The sequence below is a fragment of the Oncorhynchus kisutch genome, linkage group LG24 (assembly GCF_002021735.2).
Source record: "Oncorhynchus kisutch isolate 150728-3 linkage group LG24, Okis_V2, whole genome shotgun sequence".
Lineage (NCBI taxonomy): Eukaryota > Metazoa > Chordata > Actinopteri > Salmoniformes > Salmonidae > Oncorhynchus > Oncorhynchus kisutch.
The window spans coordinates 39602729-39618217 of record NC_034197.2 but is presented as its reverse complement, the minus strand read 5'-3'; the positions used below and the strand labels follow the sequence as shown (position 1 = coordinate 39618217).

The window sequence follows — 15489 nt, the reverse complement described above, 5'->3', positions numbered from 1 at the left end:
GGTTTCCTTCCTCTCCGGCAACTGAGTTAGGAAGGACGCCTGTATCTTTGTAGTAACTGGGTGTATTGATTTACCATCCAATGTGTAATTAATAACTTCACCATGCTCAAAGGGATATTCAGTATCTGTTTCTTTTTTTTTACCCATCTACCAATAGGTGCCCTTCTTCGTGAGGCATTGAGAAACCTCTCTGGTCTTTGACTGTGCTTGAAATGTATCACTCGACTGAGGTCCTTACAGACCTCGACTGACGGACCTTACCGTATGTGCGGTACAGAGATGGAGTAGTCATTCACAAATCATGTTAACCACTATTATTGCACACAGAGTGAATCCATGAAACGTATTCTGTGACTTGTTAACCCATTGGCACAACTTACCTTACTCTCCCCTACATATACAGTATGTATAGAAAATGAAGCTATATTTACATGTGAAAAAAACCCAAACATGGAACTTTGGAACATTATTCCACTGTTTATGTTTTTGTTAATTTGTCCCTAAGACTATTTGATGATATACAAATGTTATTTTTTGTTCAATTACGAAACAAGGGTGATGGTGACTCAGACTTGTATCAGCTATTTCCCAAGATTAGACAATGACAATGACTGTTCATTAACATTGTTCCAAAGCATATTTACTTTTTGCTACTAAAGGTGTTTTATGTTTGTAACCATTGCACACTTTTCTTATCTGATGTTCTGTTATCTTCTGTGTTCCAAATGGCACCCTATTCCCTATATATAGTGCACCACTTTAGACCATAGCCCTATGGCACCCTATTCCCTATATCAAATCAAATGTATTTATATAGGCCTTCGTACATCAGCTGATATCTCAAAGTGCTGTACAGAAACCCAGCCTAAAACCCCAAACAGCAAGCAATGCAGGAGTATATAGTGCACTACATTAGACCAGAGTCCTATGGCACCCTATTCCCTATATAGTGCACAACTTTTGACCAGAGGCATATGGGTCCTGTTCAAAAGTAGTGGAGTAAGTTGGTGATAGCGTGCCATTTTGGGACGTATCCATTGCGTGATATTGTTTGCTAAGGGAAGTAATGGCATGGTCAATTGGCTGTGGATTTGAGTCTTTACTGGCAGTGGATTGGGTCCTGGTGTACAGGATAACTGTATATAAGGCCTTGGTTCTCCTACTCTAACTTCGCTCCCTGAATCCAAGAAGAACTAGAAGCACCCATGATGAAGTGGGCTATCGTCCTGTGTGCCATAGTGGCCCTCTCCGAGTGTCATACCAGGTAAGTCCTTTTCCTTTCCGAGTGTCATACCAAGTAAGTCCTTTTCCTCTCCGAGTGTCATACCAGGTAAGTCCTGTTCCTCTCCGAGTGTCATACCAAGTAAGTCCTGTTCCTCTCCGAGTGTCATACCAGGTAAGTCCAGGTCAAATTCCTAGTACATGTAACTGTAGAATAACAGTGATTCAGATTTTGATTGTGTGTTTTCAGGATTTCTCTGATCAAGGGGAAGACTGCCAGAGAGACCCTGATGGAGAAAGGTATATGGGAGGAGACTAGGCAGAAGTACCCCTACAACCCTATGGCGAAGTTCATCCAGACTGGTGCAGATGAGGCAATGACTAACGATGCTGATGTAAGGCAGAGTCAGGAGCAGTATGGTCATATTCTGCATTAGCCTGGTGACTGATCTGTTTGTGCTATATAGCCAATGACCATGGGAGTTATATACCATTATATACAAACAGATGTGGTACCAGGCTAGTCACAAAGGCTATATTGTAGGATTCTTCTGATTTATACTGAACAAAAATGTAAATGGGTCATGCAACAACTTCAAAGATTTTACTGAGTTACAGGAAATCTGTCAATTGAAATAAATGCATTAGGCTTTAATCTATGAATTTCACATGACTGGGAATACAGATAAGTGTCTGTTAGTCACAGATATATATATTTTTTAAAGGTATGTGCGTGTATCAGGAAACCAGTCAGTATCTGGTGTGACCACCATTTTCCTAATGCAGCACGACTCATCTCCTTTGCATAGAGATGATCAGGCTGTTGATTGTGGCCTGTGGAAGGTTGTTGTCCCACTCCTATTCATTGGCTGTGTGAAGTTGCTGGATATCGATGGGAACTGGAACGCGCTGTCGTACACATCGATCCAGAGCATCCCAAACATGCTCAATTGGTGACATGTTCGGTGAGTATGCAGGCCATTGAAGAACAGGGAAATTTTTCAGCTTCCAGGAATTGTGTACAGATCCTTGTGACATGGGGCTGTGCATTATCATGCTGAAACATGAGGTTATGGCGGCGGATGAATGGCACAACAATGGGCCTTAGAATCTCTTCACGGTATCTCTGTGCATTCAAATTGCCATCCATAAAATGCAATTGTGTTCGTTGTTCGTAGCTTATGCCTGCCCATACCATAACTCCATTGCCACCATGGGGCAGTCTGTTCACAACGTTGGCATCAGTAAACCGCTCACTCATATGACGCAATACAGGTGGTCTATAGTTGTGAGGCCGGTTGGATGTACTGCCAAATTCTCTAAAACGATGTTGAAGGAGACATTTGGTAGAGAAATTAACATTAAATTCTCTTGCAGCAGCTCTGGTTGACATTCCTGCAATCAGCATGCCAATTGCATGCTGATCCACAACAAGGTGGCCCCTCAGGGGTGCCTGCTCAGTCCCCTCATGTACTCCCTGTTCACTCATGACTGCACAGCCAGGTACAACTCCAACACCACCATTAAGTTTGCTGATGACACAACAGTGGTAGGCCTGATCACCGAAAATTATGAGAGCCTACAGGGAGGAGGTCAGAGACCTGGCCGTGTGGTGCCAGGACAACAACCTCTCCCTCAACGTGATAAAGACAAAGGAGATGATTGTGGAATACAGGAAAAGGAGGACCGAGCACGCCCCCATTCTCATCGACGGGGCTGTAGGGGAGCAGGTTGACAGCTTCAAGTTCCTTGGTGTCCACTTCACCAACAAACTAACATGGTCCAAGCACATCAAGACAGTTGTGAAGAGGGCACAACAAAACCTATTCCCCCTCAGGAGACTGAAAAGATTTGGCATGGGTCCTCAGATCCTCAAAAGGTTTTACAGCTGCACCATCGAGGGCATCCTGACGGGTTGCACCACTGCCTGGTATGACAACTGCTCGGCCTCCGACCGCAAGGCGCTACAGAGGGTATTGTGTACGGCCCAGTACATCACCGGGCCAGAGGAAGGCCCTAAAAATGGTCAAAGACTCTAGCCACCCGAGGCATAGACTGTTCTCTCTGCTACCGCACGGCAAGCGGTACCGGAACGCCAAGTCTAGGTCCAAGAGGTTTCTCAACAGCTTCTACCCCCAAGCCATAAGACTCCTGAACAGCTAATCAAATGGCTACCCAGACCGTTGCATTGCCCACCCCCCATGCTGCTGCTACTACTCTGTTATTATCTATGCATAGCCACTTTAATAACTCTACCTACATGTACATAATTACCTCAACACCGATGCCCCCCACACATTGACTCTGTACCGGTACCCCCTGTATATAGCCTCCACATTGACTCTGTACCGGTACCCCCTGTATATAGCCTCCACATTGACTCTGTACCGGTACCCCCTGTATATAGCCTCCACATTGACTCTGTACCGGTACCCCCTGTATATAGCCTCCACATTGACTCTGTACCGGTACCCCCTGTATATAGCCTCCACATTGACTCTGTACCGGTACCCCCTGTATATAGCCTCCACATTGACTCTGTACCGGTACACCCTGTATACAGCCTCCACATTGACTCTGTACCGCTACCCCCTGTATATAGCCTCCATATTGACTCTGTACCGGTACCCCCTGTATATAGCCTCCACATTGACTCTGTACCGGTACCCCCTGTATATAGCCTCCACATTGACTCTGTACCGGTACCCCCTGTATATAGCCTCCACATTGACTCTGTACCGGTACACCCTGTATACAGCCTCCACATTGACTCTGTACCGGTACCCCCTGTATATAGCCTCCATATTGACTCTGTACCGGTACCCCCTGTATATAGCCTCCACATTGACTCTGTACCGGTACCCCCTGTATACAGCCTCCACATTGACTCTGTACCGGTACCCCCTGTATATAGCCTCCACATTGACTCTGTACCGGTACCCCCTGTATATAGCCTCCACATTGACTCTGTACCGGTACCCCCTGTATATAGCCTCCACATTGACTCTGTACCGGTACCCCCTGTATATATTTAGCATGTTAGCTAACCCTTTCCCTAATAAACAGCGAGCAGCAGCAGTATAAAAACTTAGGGAGGGGGGGGGGGGGTCTGATTGAAACATGTATGTATTACAGACTCGGTCAGGGAGAGGTTGAAAATGTCAGTGAAGACACTTGCCAGTTGGTCACCCCGTGTCTGAGTACCCATCCTGGTAATCCGCCCCGTGGCCTTGTGAATGTTGACCTGTAAACGTCTTGCTCACATCGGCTCACACAGACAAACGACTGTTCAGTTCATACTGCAGTACTCTGACTTACAGTACATCTCTGTTTCACCGTCTCCCTGCAGTTGTCCTACTATGGAGTGATTTCCATTGGAACACCTCCCCAGTCCTTCAAGGTCATCTTTGACACTGGCTCCTCCAACCTGTGGGTTCCCTCTGTCTACTGCTCCAGTCAGGCCTGCCGTGAGTATACTCCAGGGGTCTGAGTAGTCTCTGGGTAGTCTCTCTGGATAGTCTCTCTAGGTAGTCTCACAGTGTAGTCTCTGAGTTCTGTCTCTGAGTCGTCTCTTGTGACAGTGTTGCACAAACAGTTTCATATTTATGTACCTAGCCAGAGAATGGGAGACTTGGTTATGGGTTGAGGTTTGTGTCTGAGGGGAGTACCTTGAGGTTTACTGCATAAGGGGGTTGGCTCGACACAATAAAACATGAAATTGGACAAAGGTATTTACATTTTTTTCCCCTTTTATAGTGTGTATTGCAGAGAATAACTCAATGTTTGAAATACCAATGAATCAATTAATGAATGTTCAGTTTTGCAATGGTATGGTATGTGCTTGATCTGTAATAAACATGTTCACATTTTGAATAGAGAACCATGACAAATTCAATCCAGGATTGTCCAGCACCTTCAAGTTGGGTAGCAAGACTGTTTCCATTCAGTATGGATCTGGTAGCATGACTGGAAAGCTGGCATACGACACTATTTCGGTAAGTATTGTGAATGAAGCTAGCTACCCATTATTGTCAGAAACGTCATGCCCATAGGGGGCACGTGCCCTCTCAGATTTGTCCTGATTCAATATTTAATATTGAATATTATTTTTTGAATATTGAATATTATTTTTTTTATAATCGCGCTAGACCCCCCCCCCCCCCCCACTAGCACTGACTTTGCTGATAGGTACTTTATTGAGGAAAAAATGACTTCCCTTGAATGAGAAGTGGTTGTTCCATTTAGCTATCTGAAGCTGAATGCACAAACTGCAAGTCACTTTGGATAAGAGTGTCTGTTAAATTACTAAAATGTTAATGATAACATAGTCCTTCTTCTCTGTAATATTACTAGCCACACATTTTAGCCACACATGTTATGAAGTTGGCTTTAGTTAGCCCAGACAGCTTCCCAACCTCAAAACTAGCTAATAGGAAGCCATTTAGGGTTATTAATCAAGTTAGAGTAGCTAGCTATCTATCTTAGCTGGCATGCCTAATGGCAAGGTTGGCAGACTTTAGAAAAACTAGCAATAACTAAATGTACTGAATAAGACTCACATTCCATTCAATATTTTACCCAGATTTGAACAGAGATGCAGAGAAGCATAAATTACACCAGTTAGACAGCTTAGATATGCTGAAGAAAAAAAATCAATATATTTTTACATGTAATTATTATGGCTCTAGTTTGTTGGAAAAAAGCTGTTTCAGTTTAATGTTTTTTATTGCTAAATTATCCAATTTACAGACGGGGACCACCCCCCCCAAATATGTCCGCAAGACCACACATCACAAAACAATTGAATTGGAATTTCCGTTCTAGTTGTTCTATATCCATGTCCCTCAGGTGCACTCAATATGGCAGACTCAATTTGGCCCATCACAGTACATTTGACTTAAATGGGGATAACCATTCTAGTGTAATTCTATTTCTACGGTGCCAAGTGACTGACGTCTGCTGTTGTGTGTTTCCAGGTGGGAGGTATCTCTGTCACCCAGCAGATCTTTGGTGCCAGTGAGACCGAGTCTCCCTTCATGTCCTACATGGTTGCCGACGGTATCCTTGGCCTGGCTTTCCCCAACCTGGCGGCCTCTGGGGCCACACCCATCTTTGACAGCATGATGATCCAGGGTCTCCTGTCCCAGTCCCTCTTCTCTGTCTACCTGAGCAGGTAACATAGTTACTGTACAAATTACAACTGGACGGGAGGTGGCATTTGGATGGCGAGAGTGGCATTTTGTCTTAGTTGTGATATAAATATCTAAGTACCAGTGCATTGATAGTAAATACAATTAAACAATTACTTTAATGCCTTTGAAGGAGAGATGGCCTCCATTTAAAAAATATGTTGATGATTAAACAAACTTTTTTGACCATTTCTCCTCGACCAATAGAAACTCCGCGGAGGGTAGCGTGGTGTCCTTCGGTGTAATCGAGCCTTCCTACTACACTGGACAGATCACCTGGATCCCCCTGTCCGTTATGACCTTCTGGCAGATCACCATGGACAGGTAGGTACACTAGTCCACACAGAGCCTATATCCTTGTCCTATATATCGCCTTTAGTCTCTACACAGAGCAAGTCCCTGTTCAACATGTTATCAACTTTTGGATCATCCCTTCATGCCACCTCCCATAACCTATTGACCAGGGGTGTCAAACTCATTCCATGGAGGGCCTAGTGTCTGCGGGTATTTTTAAATGTTTTCCCCGCTTTCAATTACGACCTAGACAACCAGAGTGAGGGGAGTTCTTTACTAATTAGTGACCTTAGTTCATCAATCAAGTACAAGGGAAGATCGAAAACCCGCAGACACTCGGCCCCTCCGTGGAATGAGTTGGACGCTTGCCATAGAATCATCAACCACATACACATTGTATGTAGAAGTACATAAAATGAACATTCCTACAGACCAGCCTGGTCTCATAAACTAGATGTAAATCCAGGACAATAAAATTAGTATATGGTACATAAGACAGATGGTTACTTAACGAAAAAAAAACAAATTAGAATGGTTGGTTTGGTTGGTTGGGTTGGCGTATAATGAGTTGGAATCTCATCATGGACAACTTTATCATTTTAGCTAATTATTAACTTTTCAACTACTTACTACTTTGCTACTACTTAGCATGTTAGCTAACCCTTTCCCTAACCTTAACCCCTAGCCTAGCTAACGTTAGCCACCTAGCTAACATTAGCCACCTAGCTAACATTAGCCACCTAGCTAACATTAGCCACCTAGCTAACATTAGCCACCTAGCTAACATTAGCCACCTAGCTAGAATTCATAACATATAATACGTTTGCAAATTTGTAACATATAGTATGTTTAGCAATTATTTTTTATTTTTACATATGGTACAAACGGCAAATTCGTAACATATAATACAAATTGTAATTTGTAACATATCATACCATACGAAACGTAATATATCATACTAAATGGAGTGTCTCTAGGTACTTCCAGTCTGGAGCCTATGACTGAATCTTACTTACCAAGTTCAAGTTTATTTGCTCATTTAAAAAACACAATAACAGCAAGAAATGCATACAACAACAGTTAAATCCAGCTAATATTTGTCCTTCCAGTGTTACCATCAACGGCAACACCGTGGCTTGCAATGGTGGTTGTCAGGCTATCATAGATACTGGCACCTCCATGATCGTCGGTCCAACCGATGACATCAAAACCATGAACTACTGGGCCGGAGCCACCATCAACCAGTATGGATATGTGAGTGACACGCACGCACACACCGACCGGTACAGAGATGTGAGTCCAATTATAGGGCTTTTCAAACTACTGAGCCAAGCCGAGCCAAGCTGCCTGGCCTTGTTAACTGTTGGAACTAATTGTGTTGTTGGAACGTGTTGAACAAGTGTGAACAGAAAATATCTGCGCAAGCATATTTAAGTTGGAGCCGGCATGGTATAAGTGTTTGTTGTTTTTCTCAAATCACTGGCTCCCCTTTCATTAACCACAGAATAAAGGGTAACGTTATTATTTCTCTCCTAGACCACCGTGAACTGCAACAACATCCCCAACATGCCCGAGGTGACCTTCACCATCAACGGAAACAACTTCACCATCCCTGCCTCTGCCTATACCATCCAGGTAGAGTCTACTGAAAGACATGTTGTTACATACAATCTATTACATCCCAGGTAGAGTCTACTGAAAGACATGTTACAGACAACCTATCACCGCTCAGGTAGAGTCTACTGAAAGACATGTTACAGACAACCTATCACCTCCCAAATAGTCTACTAAAAGACATGTTACAGACAACCTATCACCTCTCAGGTAGAGTCTACTGAAAGACATGTTACATACAACCTATCACCTCCCAGATAGTCTACTGAAAGACATGTTACAGACAACCTATCACCTCTCAGGTAGAGTCTACTGAAAGACATGTTGCTACATCAATCAAATTCAATCAAATGTATTTATAAAGCCCTTTTTACATCAGCCGATGTCACAAAGTGCTATACAGAAACCCAGCCTAAAACCCCAAGCAATGCAGATATAGATGCACAGTGGCTAGGCAAAACTAGAGACCTAGAGAGGAACCAGGCTCTGAGGGGTGGCCAGTCCACTTCTGGCTGTGCCGGGTGGAGAGGAACCAGGCTCTGAGGGGTGGCCAGTCCTCTTCTGGCTGTGCCGGCCGGAGATTATAACAGAACATGACCAAGATGTTCAAACGTTCATAGATGACCTGCAGGGTCAAATAATAATAGTCACAGTGATTTGTAGAGGGTGCAACAGGTCAGCACCTCAGGAGTAAATGTCAGTTGGCTTTTCATAGCCGATCATTCAGAGTTAGAGACAGCAGGTGCGGTAGAGAGGAGAGAGTTGAAAACAGCAGGTCCGGGACAAGGTAGCACGTCCAGTGAATAGGTTAGGTATGTTTTTTTTATTTATTTATTTTACCTTTATTTAACCAGGTAGGCAAGTTGAGAACAAGTTCTCATTTACAATTGCGACCTGGCCAAGATAAAGCAAAGCAGTTCGACAGATAAAACGACACAGAGTTACACATGGAGTAAAAACAAACATACAGTCAATAATGCAGTATAAACAAGTCTATATACAATGTGAGCAAATGAGGTGAGAAGGGAGGTAAAGGCAAAAAGGCCATGATGGCAAAGTAAATACAATATAGCAAGTAAAATACTGGAATGGTAGTTTTGCAATGGACGAATGTGCAAAGTAGAAATAAAAAGATAATGGGGTGCAAAGGAGCAAAATAAATAAATAAATTAAAATTAAATACAGTTGGGAAAGAGGTAGTTGTTTGGGCTAAATTATAGGTGGGCTATGTACAGGTGCAGTAATCTGTGAGCTGCTCTGACAGTTGGTGCTTAAAGCTAGTGAGGGAGATAAGTGTTTCCAGTTTCAGAGATTTTTGTAGTTCGTTCCAGTCATTGGCAGCAGAGAACTGGAAGGAGAGGCGGCCAAAGAAAGAATTGGTTTTGGGGGTGACTAGAGAGATATACCTGCTGGAGCGTGTGCTACAGGTGGGAGATGCTATGGTGACCAGCGAGCTGAGATAAGGGGGGACTTTACCTAGCAGGGTCTTGTAGATGACATGGAGCCAGTGGGTTTGGCGACGAGTATGAAGCGAGGGCCAGCCAACGAGAGCGTACAGGTCGCAATGGTGGGTAGTATATGGGGCTTTGGTGATAAAACGGATTGCACTGTGATAGACTGCATCCAATTTGTTGAGTAGGGTATTGGAGGCTATTTTGTAAATGACATCGCCAAAGTCGAGGATTGGTAGGATGGTCAGTTTTACAAGGGTATGTTTGGCAGCATGAGTGAAGGATGCTTTGTTGCGAAATAGGAAGCCAATTCTAGATTTAACTTTGGATTGGAGATGTTTGATATGGGTCTGGAAGGAGAGTTTACAGTCTAACCAGACACCTAAGTATTTGTAGTTGTCCACGTATTCTAAGTCAGAGCCGTCCAGAGTAGTGATGTTGGACAGGCGGGTAGGTGCAGGTAGCGATCGGTTGAAGAGCATGCATTTAGTTTTACTTGTATTTAAGAGCAATTGGAGGCCACGGAAGGAGAGTTGTATGGCATTGAAGCTTGCCTGGAGGGTTGTTAACACAGTGTCCAAAGAAGGGCCGGAAGTATACAGAATGGTGTCGTCTGCGTAGAGGTGGATCAGGGACTCACCAGCAGCAAGAGCGACCTCATTGATGTATACAGAGAAGAGAGTCGGTCCAAGAATTGAACCCTGTGGCACCCCCATAGAGACTGCCAGAGGTCCGGACAGCAGACCCTCCGATTTGACACACTGAACTCTATCAGAGAAGTAGTTGGTGAACCAGGCGAGGCAATCATTTGAGAAACCAAGGCTGTCGAGTCTGCCGATGAGGATATGGTGATTGACAGAGTCGAAAGCCTTGGCCAGATCAATGAATACGGCTGCACAGTAATGTTTCTTATCGATGGCGGTTAAGATATCGTTTAGGACCTTGAGCGTGGCTGAGGTGCACCCATGACCAGCTCTGAAACCAGATTGCATAGCAGAGAAGGTATGGTGAGATTCGAAATGGTCGGTAATCTGTTTGTTGACTTGGCTTTCGAAGACCTTAGAAAGGCACGGTAGGATAGATATAGGTCTGTAGCAGTTTGGGTCAAGAGTGTCCCCCCCTTTGAAGAGGGGGATGACCGCAGCTGCTTTCCAATCTTTGGGAATCTCAGACGACACGAAAGAGAGGTTGAACAGGCTAGTAATAGGGGTGGCAACAATTTCGGCAGATAATTTTAGAAAGAAAGGGTCCAGATTGTCTAGCCCGGCTGATTTGTAGGGGTCCAGATTTTGCAGCTCTTTCAGAACATCAGCTGAATGGATTTGGGAGAAGGAGAAATGGGGAAGGCTTGGGCGAGTTGCTGTTGGGGGTGCAGTGCTGTTGTCCGGGGTAGGAGTAGCCAGGTGGAAAGCATGGCCAGCCGTAGAAAAATGCTTATTGAAATTCTCAATTATGGTGGATTTATCAGTGGTGACAGTGTTTCCTATCTTCAGTGCAGTGGGCAGCTGGGAGGAGGTGTTCTTATTCTCCATGGACTTTACAGTGTCCCAGAACTTTTTTGAGTTAGTGTTGCAGGAAGCAAATTTCTGCTTGAAAAAGCTAGCCTTGGCTTTTCTAACTGCCTGTGTATAATGATTTCTAGCTTCCCTGAACAGCTGCATATCACGGGGGCTGTTCGATGCTAGTGCAGAACGCCATAGGATGTTTTTGTGTTGGTTAAGGGCAGTCAGGTCTGGGGAGAACCAAGGGCTATATCTGTTCCTGGTTCTAAATTTCTTGAATGGGGCATGTTTATTTAAGATGGTTAGGAAGGCATTTTAAAAAAATATCCAGGCATCCTCTACTGACGGGATGAGATCAATATCCTTCCAGGATACCCCGGCCAGGTCGATTAGAAAGGCCTGCTCGCAGAAGTGTTTCAGGGAGCGTTTTACAGTGATGAGTGGAGGTCGTTTGACCGCTGACCCATTACGGATGCAGGCAATGAGGCAGTGATCGCTGAGATCTTGATTGAAGACAGCAGAGGTGTATTTAGAGGGGAAGTTGGTTAGGATGATATCTATGAGGGTGCCCGTGTTTAAGGTTTTGGGGAGGTACCTGGTAGGTTCATTGATTATTTGTGTGAGATTGAGGGCATCAAGTTTAGATTGTAGGATGGCTGGGGTGTTAAGCATGTTCCAGTTTAGGTCGCCTAGCAGCACGAACTCTGAAGATAGATGGGGGGCAATCAGTTCACATATGGTGTCCAGAGCACAGCTGGGGGCAGAGGGTGGTCTATAGCAGGCGGCAACGGTGAGAGACTTGTTTTTAGAGAGGTGGATTTTTAAAAGTAGAAGTTCAAATTGTTTGGGTACAGACCTGGATAGTAGGACAGAACTCTGCAGGCTATCTTTGCAGTAAATTGCAACACCGCCCCCTTTGGCAGTTCTATCTTGTCTGAAAATGTTGTAGTTTGGAATTAAAACTTCAGAATTTTTGGTGGTCTTCCTAAGCCAGGATTCAGACACAGCTAGAACATCCAGGTTGGCAGAGTGTGCTAAAGCAGTGAATAGAACAAACTTAGGGAGGAGGCTTCTAATGTTAACATGCATGAAACCAAGGCTATTACGGTTACAGAAGTCGTCAAAAGAGAGCGCCTGGGGAATAGGAGTGGAGCTAGGCACTGCAGGGCCTGGATTCACCTCTACATCGCCAGAGGAACATAGGAGGATGTACGGCAGGACCAAATAGAAAAGATAGGAGCAAGCCCATGTAATACTTTGTAGGTTAGCAGTAAAACCTTGAAATCAGCCCTAGTCTTAACAGGAGGCTAGCACTGGAGTCAAGATTCTAGCAGCCGTATTTAGCACTAACTGAAGTTAATTTTGTGCTTTATCCGGGTAGCCGGAAATGGTACAACATTGCGGTAGTCTAATCTAGAAGTGGCAAAAGCATGGATACATTTTTGGACAGAAAGTTTCTGATTTTTGCAATGTGACGTAGATGGAAAGAGCTGTCCTTGAAACAGTCTTGATATGTTCGTCAAAAGAGAGATCAGAGTCCAGAGTAACGCCGAGGTCCTTCACAGTTTGAGTATTTGAGACGACTGTACAACCGTCAAGATGAATTGTCAGATCCAACAGAAGATCACTTTGTTTCTTGGGACCTAGAACTAGCATTTCTGTTTTGTACGAGTTTAAAAGTAAAATATTTACCGCCATCCACTTCCAACACAGGCTTCCAGGATATAGGCTATAGGATAAATAGGATATAGGCCAATAGTTTTTTTTCTGGGTCAAGGTTGGGCTTTTTCAAGAGATGCTTTTTTTACTGCCACTTTTAGTGAGTTTGGTACACATCCGGTGGATAGGGAGCCGTTTATTATGTTCAACATAGGTGGGCCAAGCACAGGAAGCAGCTCTTTCAGTAGTTTAGTTGGAATAGGGTCCAGTATGCAGCTTTTAGGTTTAGAGGCCAAGACTATTTTCATTAATGTGTCAAGAGATTTAGCATTAAAAAACTTGAGTGTCTCCCTTGATTCTAGGTCCTGTCTGTGTTGTGCAGAATCAGGACAACTGAGCTTTGAAGAGGAGTCAGTAATTTGCTTTCTAATGATCATGATCTTTTTGTCAAATAAGTTCATGAATGTATTACTGCTGAAGTGAAAGCCATCCTCTCTTGGGGAATGCTGCTTTTTAGTTCGCTTTGCGACAGTATCACAAATACATTTTGGATTGTTGTTATTCTCCTCAATTAAGTTGGAAAAATAGGATGATCGATCAACAGTGAGGTCTCTTCGATACTGCACGGTACTGTCTTTCCAAGCTAGTCAGAAGACTTCCAGTTTGGTGTAGCACCATTTCCGTTCCAATTTTTTGGAAGCTTGCTTCAGGGCTCGCTCGGGTATTATTCTGTATACTAGGGAGCTAGTTTCTTATGAGAAATGTTTTTTGTTTTTAGGGGTGCGACTGCATCTAGGGTATTACGCAAGGTTAAATTAAGTTCCTCAGTTAGGTGGTTAACCGATTGTTGTACTCTGACGTCCTTGGGTGGGTGGTGGGAGTCTGGAATGGCATCTAGGAATCTTTGGGTTGTCCGAGAATTTATAGCACGGCTTTTGATGCTCCTTGGTTGGGGTCGCAGCAGATTATTTGTTGCGATTGCAAACGTAATAAAATGGTGGTCCGTTAGTCCAGAATTATGAGGAAAAATATTAAGATCCACAATATTTAATCCACGGGACAAAACTAGGTCCATAGGATGACTGTGGCCATGAGTAAGTCCGGAGACATGTTGGATAAAACCTACTGAGTCGACGATGGCTCCGAAAGCCTTTTGAGGTAGGTCTGTGGAATTTTCTATGAGAATATTAAAGTCCCCAAAAAATGTGAATATTATCTACAAGGTCCAATAGGAATTACATACAACATATCACCTCCCAGGTAGAGTCTACTGAAAGACATGTTACATAAAATCTATCTGATCTTTAATGATGTGTTTCAGAGCAAGCTCCTTCATCAGAGCTCCCGTACATCTGAGACTTGACTTCTTTCTTTAAGATCCTAGTGGAGCAAAGGGCCTCATATCTAAGAGGAAAAATAATGGTATCAGATAGAAATCCTGATTTTACACCCCCCCCTCCCCTCCTCCTCCTCTTCTTCTTCTTCTTCTCTCTCCCTCTCTCTCTAGGACTCCTACGGCTGCAGGACTGGTTTTAGTAACGGTGGATATCAGCAGCTTTGGATTCTTGGAGATGTCTTCATCAGGCAGTACTATGCAATCTTCGACAGGGACAACAACAGGGTTGGTCTGGCTAATGCTGTGTAAGAGATCCACAGAGGTCCACTTCTCCCAGAGATCTTAAAAGATCCTTGAAATCCTGACAGCGGGAAAATCTGCGTCATAAAGTGCAATAGTGCGATTGAGCCGACATATACCATACCATGAATGAAGTCTGGCAAATGTGGGAATATCACCTTTTACATTTATAGGTTTTCCACAGTCTGGATTGAATAGAGACCCTAGTTTTCCAGGTAATGACTAATATGTTGTATATGTGATTTATGCTCTTAACTGGTTGGGGAAATGTTGCAGATTATTAAATGTAATCCAAGTTCTAATGTATTTCAGCATTGCAAATAAAGCCGTTGTTTCGTTGTCAGTAGCTTTTCTTCCCTGCAGTGAAACTGTCCTCTTGTGGAGCCTCTTCATGTAAGAAAATAATAGGGATAGAATATTGACCAGAACATAGTGGATGCAGGTAGGCCCAGAGACATAGACCCAAACATAGTGGAGGCAGGTAGAACCCAGAGACATAGACCCAAACATAGTGGAGGCAGGTAGGCCCAGAGACATAGACCCAAACATAGGAGGCAGGTAGAACTCAGAGACAGACCCAAATATAGGAGGCAGGTAGAACCAGAGACATAGACCCAAACATGGTGGAGGCAGGTAGAACCCAGAGACATAGACCCAAACATAGTGGAGGCAGGTAGGCCCAGAGACATAGACCCAAACATAGTGGAGGCAGGTAGGCCCAGAGACATAGACCCAAACATGGTGGAGGCAGGTAGAACCCAGAGACATAGACCCAAACATAGTGGAGGCAGGTAGGCCCAGAGACATAGACCCAAACATGGTGGAGGCAGGTAGAACCCAGAGACATAGACCCAAACATGGTGGAGGCAGGTAGAACCCAGAGACATAGACCCAAACATAGTGGAGGCAGGTAGAACCCAGAG

At 44.1% G+C, this 15489-nt stretch overlaps 1 protein-coding gene across 1 annotated transcript; it reads left to right on the top strand.

Moving 5' to 3' along the window:
• Window positions 1-1130: 1130 nt before the first annotated feature.
• On the top strand, window positions 1131-14912 carry LOC109872661 (pepsin A-like). Its single transcript, XM_031803711.1, has 9 exons — window positions 1131-1264; window positions 1472-1616; window positions 4571-4688; window positions 5098-5216; window positions 6198-6394; window positions 6618-6734; window positions 7814-7958; window positions 8241-8339; window positions 14438-14912. Exons 1-9 carry the CDS (start codon window positions 1206-1208, stop codon window positions 14573-14575), a joined length of 1137 nt encoding a protein of 378 aa, XP_031659571.1. The 5' UTR covers window positions 1131-1205; the 3' UTR covers window positions 14576-14912.
• Window positions 14913-15489: the final 577 nt, after the last annotated feature.

What these genes read in the sequence shown, in the direction of transcription:
- LOC109872661 (XM_031803711.1), top strand. Translation starts at nt 1,206, where the DNA reads ATGATGAAGTGGGCTATCGTCCTGTGTGCCATAGTGGCCCTCTCCGAG. An exon ending in CAATGACTAACGATGCTGAT is followed by an intron (nt 1,617 to 4,570) that starts GTAAGGCAGAGT and finishes GTCTCCCTGCAG; the next exon opens with TTGTCCTACTATGGAGTGAT. An exon ending in TGGCAGATCACCATGGACAG is followed by an intron (nt 6,735 to 7,813) that starts GTAGGTACACTA and finishes TTGTCCTTCCAG; the next exon opens with TGTTACCATCAACGGCAACA.